At 38.7% G+C, this 14,085-nt stretch overlaps 1 protein-coding gene across 3 annotated transcripts in view; it reads left to right on the top strand.

The window, feature by feature from the left end:
* The window catches only part of ATP8A1 (ATPase phospholipid transporting 8A1), a 71,780-nt gene extending 62,383 nt beyond the window's left edge, over positions 1-9,397 (top strand). For all 3 annotated transcript variants that reach the window (XM_053402833.1, XM_053402832.1, XM_053402831.1), the window contains 7 exons: positions 1,332-1,393; positions 1,974-2,030; positions 2,425-2,532; positions 4,757-4,845; positions 5,474-5,566; positions 6,737-6,828; positions 8,640-9,397. In XM_053402833.1, the coding sequence (XP_053258808.1) occupies positions 1,332-1,393; positions 1,974-2,030; positions 2,425-2,532; positions 4,757-4,845; positions 5,474-5,566; positions 6,737-6,828; positions 8,640-8,737 (599 nt within the window). In that variant the 3' untranslated portion in view covers positions 8,738-9,397. The remainder of the gene's footprint in view (positions 1-1,331; positions 1,394-1,973; positions 2,031-2,424; positions 2,533-4,756; positions 4,846-5,473; positions 5,567-6,736; positions 6,829-8,639) is intronic.
* Positions 9,398-14,085: the final 4,688 nt, after the last annotated feature.

Below are 14,085 nucleotides of genomic sequence, written 5' to 3'. Positions count from 1 at the left end.
CTTGCACTTTGACGTGCTTTCGAACTGCTAGGTGGGCAGGAGCAGGGACCGAGCAATGGGAGCTCACCCCGTCGCAGGGATTCAAACCGCCAACCTTCACATCGGCAAGTCCTAGGCTCTGTGGTTTAACCCACAGTGCCACCCGCGTCCCTCTTCCACATGATAGCCCCTTAGATATTTGAAGATGGCTGTAATATTTCCTCTCAGTCTCCTCTTTTCCAGGCTAAACGTCGCCATCTCCTTAAACCATTCCTCATAAGGCTTGGTTTCCAGACCCTTGGTCATCTTGGTCGCCCTCCTCCAACTTGTCAATATCCTTCTTAAATTGTGGCACCCAGAACTGGACACAGTACTCCAAGTGTGGTTTGACCAAGGCAGAAAAGAGCAGTACTATTACTTCCTTTTATCTGGACGCTGTACTTCCATTGATGCAGCCTAGAATAACATTAGCTTTTTTTATGGCTGCATCACACTACTGACTTGGGTTAAGCTTGTATTCTACAAAGACCCCTAGAACCTTTTCACATATGCTACTGGCAAACAAGGTGTCCCCCCCTTACATTTATGCAGTTGGTTCTTCCTGCCTAAGTGCAGAACCTTATATTTGTCCCTACTTAAATGCTTTTGGTTGTTTGAGCCCAGTTCTCCAATCCGTCAAGGTTATCTTGAATCCAGATTCTGTCTTCTGTGGCATTGGCTACCCCTCTGAGTTTGGTGTCATCTGCAGATTGGATGAGCATAGCCTCAGTTCCATTGTCCAAGTCATTTATAAAGATGTTGAACAGCAACAGACTCAGGAAAGAACCTTGTGGCATCTGACCTACCGCTTTTTTTCCAGGATGATGGGAACTCTTTGGGTTCAGTCAGTCAAACCACCTAACAGTTACCTCATCCAGCTTACATTTTACCAGCTTCTCTGCAAGAATATCATACAAAAGCCTTACTGAAATCAAGATACACCAAGTCCACAGGATTCCCCTTATTTACTCAGCTTGTAGTAAAAACAAAAACAGAAATGAGATTCATCAGGCATGACTTGTTTTTGAGAAACCCACAGCATCCTTTTCTAAGTGCTCATAGACCAACCATTTAATTATCTGATCTAGGACCTTACATAGTATTGATGCCAAGCTGACCGGTCAGTAGTTACTTAGGTCTTCTTTGATGGGGACAACAAACTGACCATATTCTGCCTCAAATTAAAATTGTTTTGTCCATGGAAAGAAACTCAAGGGAAACAGTTCTTTGGCAATTTAAGCAGAAATTTATATTATAGAATCATTTCTATAAATAACCCCCATTTTAATATTTCCGATGTTGTTATCTTACAGATACTGTATTTGCCAGTGGTAAAACTTCAGACTATTTGCTTTTGGGAAACACAGTATATACCGTAAGTATTGCTAATGTGAATGTAACTTGTGTCCTAGGCAGAAGAGTATGCTAGAAATTTGATACTGGGTGATTCTTTATTCCAATCTTAATATTATTATTTTAGCCTGTGGGTGGGTTGGTTGGTTGGTTGGTTGGTTGGTTGGTTGAATGATGGATTGATTTAACCAATTTATATACCATTTAACAAGGTATAAGCACAGTCTCTATGCAGTGTACAATAAAGTTAACAAAAAAAACCCCACTCAGATTCAATACATAAAATTGATTAAAATGAACTATAAAATCAGAAAACTTAAATTTGTGCACCCTGGGCAATCAGAGCAGGGTGTAAAACAACTTCTCATAAGAAGCCTGTGTAGCCTCCCTTCAGCAACCCGTCAGGTTCAATGTGCTACATCTTGGCTACATGTGCTACATCTTGGTATGGAGAGTCATCCATACCTCTTAAGACAGATTTAACCTGTTCACCTTTTGCATGCCATTCCAAAAGCAAGTTTTAAAACGTAATACTTCACTTGGAGTTGAAGCACTGTTACGTTGGTTAAGGAAAAGTAGCTAATTTTTCTCTCTCTCTTTAGTTTGTAGTAATAACTGTGTGTTTAAAAGCTGGATTAGAGACTTCATATTGGACTTTGGTAAGAAATTATGTTTAAAATAGCACATGTTACAATATATAATAAAGCGATAAGTGTAAATTTACTGTAATTTATGTAACAGAGTACTGACCTATATAGGTTGACGAGGGGTTAACTGGGTTGGGTTTATTCAAAGAACACCTGCATAGAAATCGGCAATATTAATAGACAAAATAGGCATGCTAATCTGCAAATTCTGATAGCAGTAAACCAAGGAAAAGAGGGAATGGGATAGAACTATAATCCTGTCTACCCAGAAGTAATTCCTATTGATTTCAATGGGGCTTAAATAGAATGCAGCCTTAGTCTGGCTCTAACCATAAAGGAAACATATTTTCTCCTATTGACCTATTTTGCCGGTTTGACTGTTTGATTTTTATTCTTTCTTTTCCAGTTCAGCCACATAGCAATATGGGGCAGCATTGCACTGTGGGTAGTATTTTTCGGAATCTACTCTTCCTTGTGGCCTCTAATTCCTATGGCCCCTGATATGTCTGGGGAGGTAATGTTCACCTTTTAACTAATTTCTGAATCTCTATGTAAAACCATACTTTTATTTTTGTTTGAGAATTGATTGGTCTGAGATTAATGACGTGCAACCTATTATCTCTTCAGAAAAAGTAGACTTTGGACATTTTGGCTTTGAGGTATCAGGTTTTCACAAGTTCTAAAAGCATTGACAAGTCTTTTGTTTTTTTGTGTGTGACCAATAACACCAGTTAATTGTAATTTGCATTTAAAATTGTTGGCTATATATCCCTGGGAGCCAAGTTTGCATCAGATTCCATTTGGTTTCATAAGACCAAGAGGGAAGGGTTAGAACCAGAAGAGACTTGGCATAAACCACGACTCTCATACATTAGTATAAATTTGTAAACCATCAACTGAAGAAAACAGAATCCGTCCTCAGAACAGGCTGCCCCTGTTAGCGCCATTGTCTAAAATGGATCAGTTTGCCATTTCCCAGCTGACCTGCCTATGTGCAGAGAGATGTGAAAGGTTTGAGACAAAAATGCTTCTACTGATCAAGGAGGGAGCTTTTTTCTACAGAAAGGAAGGAAATACCTCGGTGGGATTTTATTTTTTCTCCCTCTTCATCCAAATATACAAAGAGGCCTTCTGTCTTTAATGCGAATGTCGGCTTTAAATCTTTTAGTTTTGGATTAACTCTGCAAAAGAAAAAAATGTGACAGGCTTTCAAATATGACGCAGAAAAACTTTTTCCCCCTTCAATTCATGTTCTTCGTTTGTAAAGCCAAAGGCTGGATTGACTGAATGGTAGGCGCCAGTTTGTTCCTTCTTTCATAGTTAGCATTACAATGGTAAGAATTAACATCCTAAGACCTACATTATCACTTCTGCTGTTTCACCAAGGAACGTTTAATAGCGGGTGGCTTACAGAACGATAGCTCTTTGCTCTGTCACCCTAATCTTAAAAAGTCATTAATTTAAAAATAAAAGTATGTTGTTTAAATCACATCTAGATCCATTTTTGCCTCCCTTTTTCTTATTCAGGACTTACTGTTTATTAATTGCAATCTATAAAACTTTTACCTCACAGTGTTTGCTTGGGAGTGGTGGCTTTAAGAATTGGCTATGACAAAAGTCACGTTTTCCATTATAACATTGTTTATAAGTTAAATTATGATCTTTATCTTGCTTGTAAATCCACTTTTCCTTAAAACTGATTTTTAGTATTGAAACAGTTTTCGAAATTGCTTTATTTAAATTTTCACTTTAGCACTTGTGACATTAAATTAATCCTGCTTTACTTTTATATATTATTGTCTTAATGCTACAATCTTCCTTGCACATAGGTGCTTGTTAAAGCATTACATACAAACTTGGCCTTTTTTTGGCGGAGGGTGGGGGTTAATTGCCTAATAGCCTCCCCCCTGAAAGAATCATAAGCTGCTCTTTATATCAGATGGCATTTGAGTAAAATAATCAGCATATTGGTATTTTCCCTGAGCGCTAGGAACAAGGCTCTGAGCGATAGGTCTAATAAATAAACATTACTTTATATCCAAATGCTCAGCGCATGGAAGATGCTTCCACTATTGCCTGCAAAAGTGTTTAATATGAATTTCTTATGCACATATCTCTCGATTGTCATTCTCCTGTGTTTGGAACTGTAGGTTAAGCGATTTATATATCTGTTTCAAACGCAGCCAAATTGCAAGTGACTACAGGTACCTGTTTTCCACCCTAGTGACAATTAATAGGGTTAGCAGTTCTGATCACTGGCCCCAAGACCCCTTGAATTCTCAAAGTTTCTGGGAAAGAGATTTTTGTAAAACATTTCCCTTGAAATGAGGACATCGCTCTTTAATTGGCCTTTTCCTACAGCTGAAGGTAAAGAAGGGATTGTGAAATATAAATTGATAAGTGCCAGTCAACCCAAAACCGGTAGTGCCTTTATTTATTATTTGCTTATTTCATAAAATTTATATGTGGTTTGATTGTAAGGAAAAATCTCAAACCAGTTTCTCCGGTTTTTGTGTGCATTGGGGGATGAATGGTAATAGACAGCTGCTGGCAATGCTTTTTCAACATAAGTCTATAAGGAATACCAACATTCCCTCATTGACACCCCTTACTGAACACATTCCCAGTGGCTGAATTTTTCAATAGGTTACTATTTTTTCCCACCATATTACCTAGCTTCATCTGAAAAGTTTTGTATTTCTTTTCTATAAATGACGCCGTTGTTTAAATCCATGTAGGCAGTTATGATGTTCAGTTCTGGTGTTTTCTGGATGGGCTTACTAAGCATTCCACTGACAGCTTTGATCTTCGATGTAGCATATAAAGTGTAAGTATAAAACTCTTTATTATTATTTTTTAAGAAATTAACGCATCCATGTCTTAGTAACCCAAAGTTGTATTTAGAATGCTATCCTGTCCATGGGGCTTACTGTCAAGTAAGTGAGGATAGGATTGTAGCCCGACAGCTCAATCCTGTACATGTCTACTCAGAAGTAAGACCCTTTAACATCAGTGTCTTCATTCCCATGTAAATGGGTATAGGATTGCAGCCTTTTCCTACTAAATTATGATTCACCTTTATAGAAGGTTTATAGACTATTAATGCAAATTTGTGCAGATATTAATTCTTTAATTGTTTTTCATATAAATTATAATCTCATAGTTAATATAAAATGCTAAAACAAAGCAGACATGGTTTCTGAAGTATACACCTATGAATTGAATGCTTATTTTTATAACCTTTCTCCAACTGTTAATTCTAAAAATTTATTTACAGTCTGTCCTCTGTGTAAGTTACTGAAGTGTAACATGTATGTGCATTCTTATGTAGCATTACTTTGAAGCTTAACTTTATACTGGTGTATAAAATAGATTTTTATACTGGAGATTTCTGTTTTAGTTTCTCTCAAATTTCAGCTTCAGTATGAGTTACCCAAAAGCATTTTTCATTGCAGAGTGAAAAGAGCAGCATTTAAAACACTGGTAGATGAAGTTCAGGAGTTGGAAGCAAAATCTCAAGATCCAGGAGCAGTTGTTCATGGGAAAAGGTACAATAATACCTGTAAATAATCCACATCATTGCACAAGTGGAACCCCATTGTAATGTTGTTATGAAGCATTGCAATACCTTAGGGCTGATCCACACTTGCCAGCAAAATCTTGACTTTCATTGTTTCCTTTAAGATACTCTGCTGTTTCTTAATTGTGAAGCATTCAAGTCATAAATGTCACTGTGGAGATCCCATTCGAAAAGCAGAGGTTACTAGCATGTCTGATGGTTCTCTGCATTCATTGCTGTGCCTTAGGTTCTCCCATAAGTAGGAATTTAAATCTATTTTACAGTTCAGGCATATTCATGCATATTCAGAAGAAAGTCCCACTGAGCTCTGTGAGACTTACTCCCAGAAAAGTAGGTATAGGGCTGCAACCCTAGACAAAAGTGGTTATATCCACTAATCTGAGAGTAGGATTCAGTGAACTCAGTTGGACTTACCGTATTTTTCGCACCATAGGACACACTTTTCCCCTCCTAAAAAGCAAGGGAAATGTGTGTGCGTCCTATGGAGCGAATGCAGGGGGGAGGCAGGCGGGAAAAGCCCCCAAGAGCTGCACACAAGCTCCGTGCACTCTTGCGGGCTTTTCCACAGGAGGGAGAAGGGACTGACTGGCCGCATCAGTCCCTTCTCCCACCTCCCAGAAAAGCCAGGAGAAGCCACGATCTCTTTAAAGGAGTTGCACGGCTTCTGCCGGTTTTGCGGGAGGTGGGTGAATCCCCCCACCTGCCAGGAAAGCCCTGTGCAGCGTCTCCCAGCAAGGAGAGGCTGCACGGGGCTATGGATTCTTTAGCCCCACGCAGCCTCTCCCGGGAGGGAGAGGCTGCACGGGGCTAAAGGGGAAGCCAAAACAGCGAGCGGGATCCATCCCGCTTGCTGCCTTGGCTTGCTCCATAGCCGCGCGCAACCCCTCCAGCAGGGAGAGGTTGTGCGCAGCCTGTATGCTGCTCTTTGGGGCTGGGGGGGGATTTTTTTTCTTGATTCCCCCCCCCTAAAAACTGGGTGCGCCCTATGGTGCGAAAAATACGGTAATTCTTAGGATTGTGCTTTTAGTTAACTTGCCACACCCTGCTTGATAGCCCCTGCTGAACACTGAATATTGTTTCACAGCACTGGGTCATTATTTCAGATATTAGTGTGTTGACATTTTATTTTATTTTTTAGCTTAACTGAAACAGCTCAGCTACTGAAAAATGTCTTCAAGAAAAACCATGTCAACTTGTACCGCTCTGAGTCTCTGCAACAAAACTTGCTTCGTAAGTATTCAAGATTTGACAAGAATAAGTACAAATCCAAAAGACAGAAATAACAGAATCACAGAGCATGAATATGTTTGGTTCTGCTTTCATATTTATATTTGGCCCCATTAAATTACATTTCTTATTGCATAGCTTTAGTCACACGCACCATGATTTTTAACGTTGGTTTATTATTGTTATCTTATTGGTTCTTTGAAGATGCTTTGAAGACTTCAAAATGAAAAAGAGGGATACAAGTGTTTCCAAAAAAATATGCCAAGATGGGTTTTAGAAGGCTATTAATAATAGATCCTGTGTGCTTGGCTCCCCTTGCTCAAGATTTAATCACATGAAAGAGAGTAAATAGGAAAGCAAGAAAGGACCATAATTGGAACCATAAGGTTGAATGCAAGAATGCCTTGCACAGTGGAAAGGCAGGTCTCCTGGCACAAGGTGGCTGCTCTGAATTGTCCCATTTCTCCACTCCCACTACATGCCCCACACCCCATTCAGAGAGTCCCATGTGGCTCCAACTGATAATTTTAAATGAGTAATGGAATTTGAATTCTTTCTTGCAACATTACTTTAGAATAGAGAACATATATCAGTTATTTTAGGTTCCCAAAAATAAGCACTGTTGCACTCTGATGAATTTTAATAGATATGTGTAGTATTGCACCAAATAGTTCTATTCATTTTGTTTTTGTTTTATTTCTTTATTGCGTTTTTAGTTGTTTTATGTAAAAAAAAAAAGTCTCGAAGCAACTTAACAAGCTAAAATGTAAGCAAGTAAAATCAATTAAAAGCTAAATAAAAACAACACCAATGCTATATACACAGGCCTTTTTTCAGCCAGAACTGAGTTCCACCACCTCTTCGGTGCGTTCCAGCACCTCTTTGTAGCATACCAGCAGCCCAGAGCTGTGTGTGGGCTGCATGTTGCTTGTGGCTTTGTGTCAGAGGTTGTGGGACGGTCTCCACCCAAAAACACCTCAACAGCCTTAAAGGTAAAGGGACCCCTGACCATTAGGTCCAGTCGTGACCGATTCTGGGGTTGCGGTGCTCCTCTCGCTCTATGGGCCGAGGGAGCCGGTGTTTGTCTGCAGACAGTTTCCAGGTCATGTGGCCAGCATGAGTAAGCCGCTTCTGGTGAACCAGAGCAGCGCACGGAAACACCGTTTACCTTCCTGCTGGAGCGGTACCTATTTATCTACTTGCACTTTGATGTGCTTTCGAACTGCTAGGTTGGCAGGAGCAGGGACCGAGCAATGGGAGCTCACCTTGTTGCGGGGATTCGAATCGCCGACCTTCTGATCGGCAAGTCCTAGGCTCTGTAGTTTAACCCACAGCGCCACCCATGTCCCTCTCAACAACCTTGGCTCCCCCCTAAAAGAAGAATTCCTTCACCTCTATTTCTGGGGGGGGGGGAGGAGCACTGGATATACCATTAATCATATCCATCAATGACTGTAGCCTTCTTGGTGTTCAGCCAAATGCAAGAAGGCACAAATTTGTCAGCTCAGTCAGTAGAGCAGGAACTGCTGGTTCCCTCTTCCAACATCCCTGCGCACAGCATCTAAACTCATTCCTTTCCCAAACTTTCCTGAAGAGTCCGAAGGGGGCTTCTAAGAATGACTGAACATGGTAAAAAGCTCCCTCACAATTGACAAACCCAGAACAGGGCTTCTCTGTAATATGTCAGCGCTGTGCTCAGCAATAGGCTTCTTAGCACGTTAGTATTTAAACTGAGTGATTCTTTTTGAAAACATTTCATCCGAATTAGAACTGTAGTCCTTGTTCCTCATTCCAGTTTGCCTTTATATTTGCAGATGGTTATGCCTTCTCTCAAGACGAAAATGGGATTGTTTCACAATCAGAAGTAATAAGAGCCTACGATACTACAAAGCAAAGACCTGATGAGTGGTGAAGGACTATGACACTGAGCCCTAATACTTGCCATAGTATGGCAAAGTAATATATATTTCCTGGGTCTGCTAGCAAGGTCCAGCAACAGATTAGAGGAAGATGTGTGTTGTTACTCTTATTCCCTGAAGTTTGAGTTCACATACTGAGTAGACATAAGCACTGTGCAACTATACTGTAATACACCATCTCCAAATTTTTCAACAAGTGTTACTTGGATTTTGTAAGCAGAGATTGAAAATAGCTTTCAGCCTTTGCCAACTACTTATTTACAGTGATGCTGAATACGTAACGTTCCTATATGTATATCCAGGACATAATGAACAGCCAGATTACTCGACATAGCATACATTGACAACCATCGCCGTTGCAAAGGTTTGCGAGCGGTGAATTATTTAAAGTACCTAGCCTTTGATTTCAACAAGTGCTAAATAACAATTTTTAAATATTCATTTATGTGTTGAAGTAAGATTTCAAAGCAAGACATTTAAAGGTACACGTGTCAAACTAGCCTAAAAAGTTTGCCAAAGAATTTCCATATTTCTCATCTTAGTAATCATTTGCGGAGAAATTTTAAAGGGTGGCGACGTCAAGTGTGATAGAAGAATTGCATGCTTGAAACTCTGTACTTGAAAAGTTTTACAATAATGTGAACTTGATACTGTTTGCTTTGTATTGCATTGATTTTTCAGATCTGCGGTCACTTTCACCTTTGGCCTTATACAAGCCTTTCATTCATGTTCATTTAACAGAAATGTGTACATTTAACACAGCAGCCATTTTCTATGTAAGGGGCATGTGTCTTTAAATTATAGACAAATGCTGGTCTGCCTTATATCCCTTCCATACACCTAAGGACCTGATCCAGGGGAACCTGTACACAGAAATGGGCTGTTTGCAGAAGTGTTGTGTTTCCCTGCCACCATCCCCAACATAGCACACTTTTCATTTTAATGGCACTGGTTACCTGTAAGGCCAGACAGAAAGGAAAAGGTGGTGACTTGATTCCAGTTTCCTTTCTGACAAACAGAGAGGAAAGAACCAGCCATGTTGCTCATTGTTCACACCTAGTGCCGGAGCACCATGCATGAATCCCATGTGAGTTTTCTTTCCCAAGATGCTTTTGCATTTATAGGACCCAAACCCAAATGTTGTATCATGCACACATGCAAATGCTTGCTCTGACTGGATTGGAGCGGTAGTGTACTTGAAAATGCTGGTTTTAATTTACACTTAAGTTGCCAGAGCAACTTGCTTACAAACAAAGTGATTTATTTCTGTGGTTTTTCACAAGAACGAGGAACCAGAGTCATCAGCATTGCACTGCTTTCTGTTTGCACTACGAGACAGTTATTTAGTCTTGCTGTCAAATATATGTGTACAGTCCAAATTTGATTTAAAGTAGGCTATGCTGAAGTTTGAGGATTTTAACCAATATTTCTTTTTTTAGGTGTAGATCTTGAAAGGTATAAGATGTAAAACTGCTAATGAAAGCAAGGAAAGTAAACTAACAAAAAAGGTTTTCCTACTCTAATCAGGAATGTAAGATTTCAACTTCTCACCCCCCAAAATATTGTAATTCAGTATTTTTAAATAAGTTTATCTAATCAGGATGAGAAACAGAATCTGATACAATACTGCAAATTAACATGTGCTCTGCTATGAAGCCATTTAAAAGCCGTTTCAGTACAGTGGTGCCTCGCAAGACGAAAAGAATCCGTTCTGCGAGTCTTTTCGTGTAAGCGGTTTTTTCGTCTTGCGAAGCAAGCCCATTGACGAATTAGCGGATTAGCGCTTTTAGCGGCTTTTAGCAGCTTATCGGCTTAGCAGATAAGCGGCTTAGCGGCTTAGAAAAAGGGGGAAAGGAAAAAAAAATCCGCAGGAACTCGCAAGACATTTTCGTCTTGTGAAGCAAGCCCATAGGAGATTCGTTTTGCGAAGCACCTCCAAAACGGAAAACTCTTTCGTATAGCGAGTTTTCCGTCTTGCGAGGCATTCGTCTTGCGGGGCACCACTGTATGTCTAATTTAAAATACATACTTTATATAGTAGGTTTCACCTCTGATTTGAGTGCACTGTACAAGTGTTCTACCTGTAGAAAGACAAATATAAATATTCTTATAAATGAAATATTTGTATGCGATGGTCCAACTTTTGAAAAGCAAAGTTTATAGGAACATTGTATTTATTAAATGACGTAGAACATTTTATATACTTGTGATACTCAGTTGCACTCATTCATAATGGCAAGGACACTGTTCTTTTTCACGAGTGATATTTAAACAGAAAATAAAACTGAAAAGAGTCCAAAAGAGAAAAACGAACCCTTGCGGAAAACAGCCTTGTTTCCCATCTCGCAGCCCAAAATTGCCTTCAAAAAAGCTACTTCAGGCATAGATAATGAATCGACAAGGAGGGCCAAATCACTTGACCTGGAGCACACACAAAAATTGGGGGCTTGTCCTTTCTCAGTGAGACGTCTCTTTCAACAGATTTCCCAAGTGAACGATTAAAAATGATAATCTTTTTAGAATACTTAAGTACAATTCTAGCAGTGCATATTTCTTTTTAGAATCAATGAATGAAGTCGATCCGTCGTGATTCAGCAGAAACGATGTGCTCATTCATATAACCTGTTCTTTGCTTCTGGCCTCATGCAGCCTCTTAGGGCATCTGAAAGCAGTAATCAGAAAAGAGTGTCTTCTCCGTTCATTTCCCGCACCCCAGCTAAGCAGTCAGAATTGACATGCACCATGTAAATCGCAGGTGCTGGATGCAGGTGTGTCCCCTTCCTCCTCTTCCTGAAGCATGAAATGGCAGTTTGCATGCAAATGACACAGGAGAATGATCTGCATGCAGATACCTATTTCAACACACACGCAATCCAGTTACCTCAAACAGATCTCCCTTGCTGGATCAAGGTGAAGGCATAGGTATCACATTAGCGATAGGTCAGGAAACTCTATGACCACCCTTATTTGCAAAAAAATAGACACAATAGGTATTCATTTTGGCTGTCATTGCTGCCTAAAAGTAGACTGTTCTTAGCACATTTTCTTGATCATGGGATTTTAAACTCTCAGTGATTATGTTACGTCTTTTATTTAAAAAAAAATGTTTAGCTTTCTAAGGAAGATGAAGGCTTATTCAGCTTATCTTGGCTATTCTGAGTAAGTGCGCCACATCTTAATTTTTCATTTTTGCCCTTCTGAATTAATCTTTGTTCTGATGTCATTTAACTTTTTAAAAATACTATTCCTCACACACTGGATGTCATTTTTTCTAACAGCAGTCATTATCACAGTACCCGATGATTGTGTGTTTGTTCTGTCTTTAATAGTTTGCTCCCCCCCCCCAAGATATTAAAATCTAAATAAAAACTTGGAGTTCCTAAAGAACATAACACCCAATTTAAACAAAAGTCTGGAGATACAATACATATGTTATTTGCAAACAAACACATTTCATAACAAAAGGCTATATAAGTGGTTTATTACATTATAATATAGGAATATATTATAATATATATATATTTGGGACTACTGGTTGGTGAGCAAAATGTTTTAGTAAACAATTACTCTACTCAAGTTACAGTACTTTACTATAATGTACTTGTTTTGAAATTCTAAACTTTTACATTTCTGTTAATTAAATCCAGAAAGGAAGTTGTATGTTTTGTAAGTATTAGGTGTATTGTGCAACAATTTAACGCTAATTTTTTTTTAAAAAAAATCATTAATTGAATGAAAAGGTGCCATTCAGAGATCAACGCCTACATATAGGTATTATTTTAATTACTTGTGAGAATGTAGTAACCAGAACATCAGCTAATTGGAATCACTTTGAGAAGCCATAAGTGGACTTGTTTTTTCTTAGTATTAGATTTATTTTTGCAGAGAAATTTTGACAAATTTATAAGCAACTTTCTAGTTGTATAAAAATAGAGGAAATATTTAAACAAATGCAATGGTGAAAGATTCCTGTTGCACTGTCTCACATGGGGAAACATCTGTTTTCATCAATTAATTAATTTTGAATTGTTTGCTTAGAGTCTTGGATCATGTATTTAGCTCCCCTCTTTTTCTGCCCATTTATGTATTGTGCAAAAAACAGGTGTCGTTCTAGTAAGTTTTATCAATCTGTCTGCATGAGTTAAAATGTCACAGTGTGAATCTGAGCTGGTGCATGTTTGTGCTGTAAAGCTCATGATTTCTTTTTCCTTCGGTTCAAACATGCATCAAACCATGTGTGTATTGGTAAGCAAAAGCAAGTGTTGGATCAACAACTGAATTAACAACTTGACTCCATTAGTACTGAATGTGAACTCGGAAAATCATACACAAGTTGACCAAGGGTAGCATTCCCAAATTTGTGCACAACCCACTGAACTAACTGGACTACTCAAACAGTAAGAGAACGGTAAAAAGAGGCAATCAAGTCTCCCTGCATTTTATAGGTTGTTCCAACACAGACTTTTGCATCCCTTCAAATATTTTGTAACTACGAAACTGTGGCCCGAATGTGTAAAAGTAAAATCATGTTTCCGTGTTTTTTCTCGTTCTACAATTGAAGCCATAATACATGAATATTAGTTTTCTACTGCAACTTGATTTCCATGCTGTCTTGAAAGGCACTGTATCAAAAGACTACATTCAAAGCAAAGTCGGACTTTCCAGCTCCACTGAACCATTACTGCTGAAACTGCTGTGGAATTTGTGAAGCTGCATGACTGAAGAGATTTTGACTCCGTGTTTATGGTAGTTTTTCTCAGGTTTCGTTTTAAATGGATGTCAAATGCACTGTTTTATAACGTTATTAAATTTTAGTAATATATTCAGTTCTATGCAGTGTTACATGTCATTGGCCTTTTGTGAATGTGCATGTTTTGAACTGCAAATTTTAAATGTTTTGTCTTCTAATTGTTCAAAAATAAACCTTGCCATTAAATAAACTCTGAAGCATTGTCCGCATCTTAAACGCAACCCTCTCCCAGAAGCACACTCCATTAGTCTGATTTTGAGCAATTAAAATCCTCTCGATAAAAGCTTATTTTTGATGTCTCTTAGTTAACTAACGTGACATTGTGCAATTTTTACTAAATAATTAGAAACCTGAGATAGCATGGGCAGTAAGAATGCTTTATCAAAAACATTATTCAGTGAAGGCGTTCATAGAAGAGTGTAAGTCGGTATAATGAAGACAAAATTTTAAAATATAACACAGCTTGATAGCCAAAGGATGATTTATTACACAGGAACACTTTGTTTTTATTATTGCTTGTAAGCCGCTCTGAGCCCGGCCTTGGCTGGGGAGGGCGGGGTATAAATAAAAATTATTATTATTATTATTATT

The sequence above is a fragment of the Podarcis raffonei genome, chromosome 9 (assembly GCF_027172205.1).
Source record: "Podarcis raffonei isolate rPodRaf1 chromosome 9, rPodRaf1.pri, whole genome shotgun sequence".
In the NCBI taxonomy this organism is placed as follows: Eukaryota; Metazoa; Chordata; class Lepidosauria; order Squamata; family Lacertidae; genus Podarcis; species Podarcis raffonei.
The sequence above is the reverse complement of the archived record's forward strand: the minus strand, read 5'-3'. Positions and strand labels throughout refer to the sequence as shown.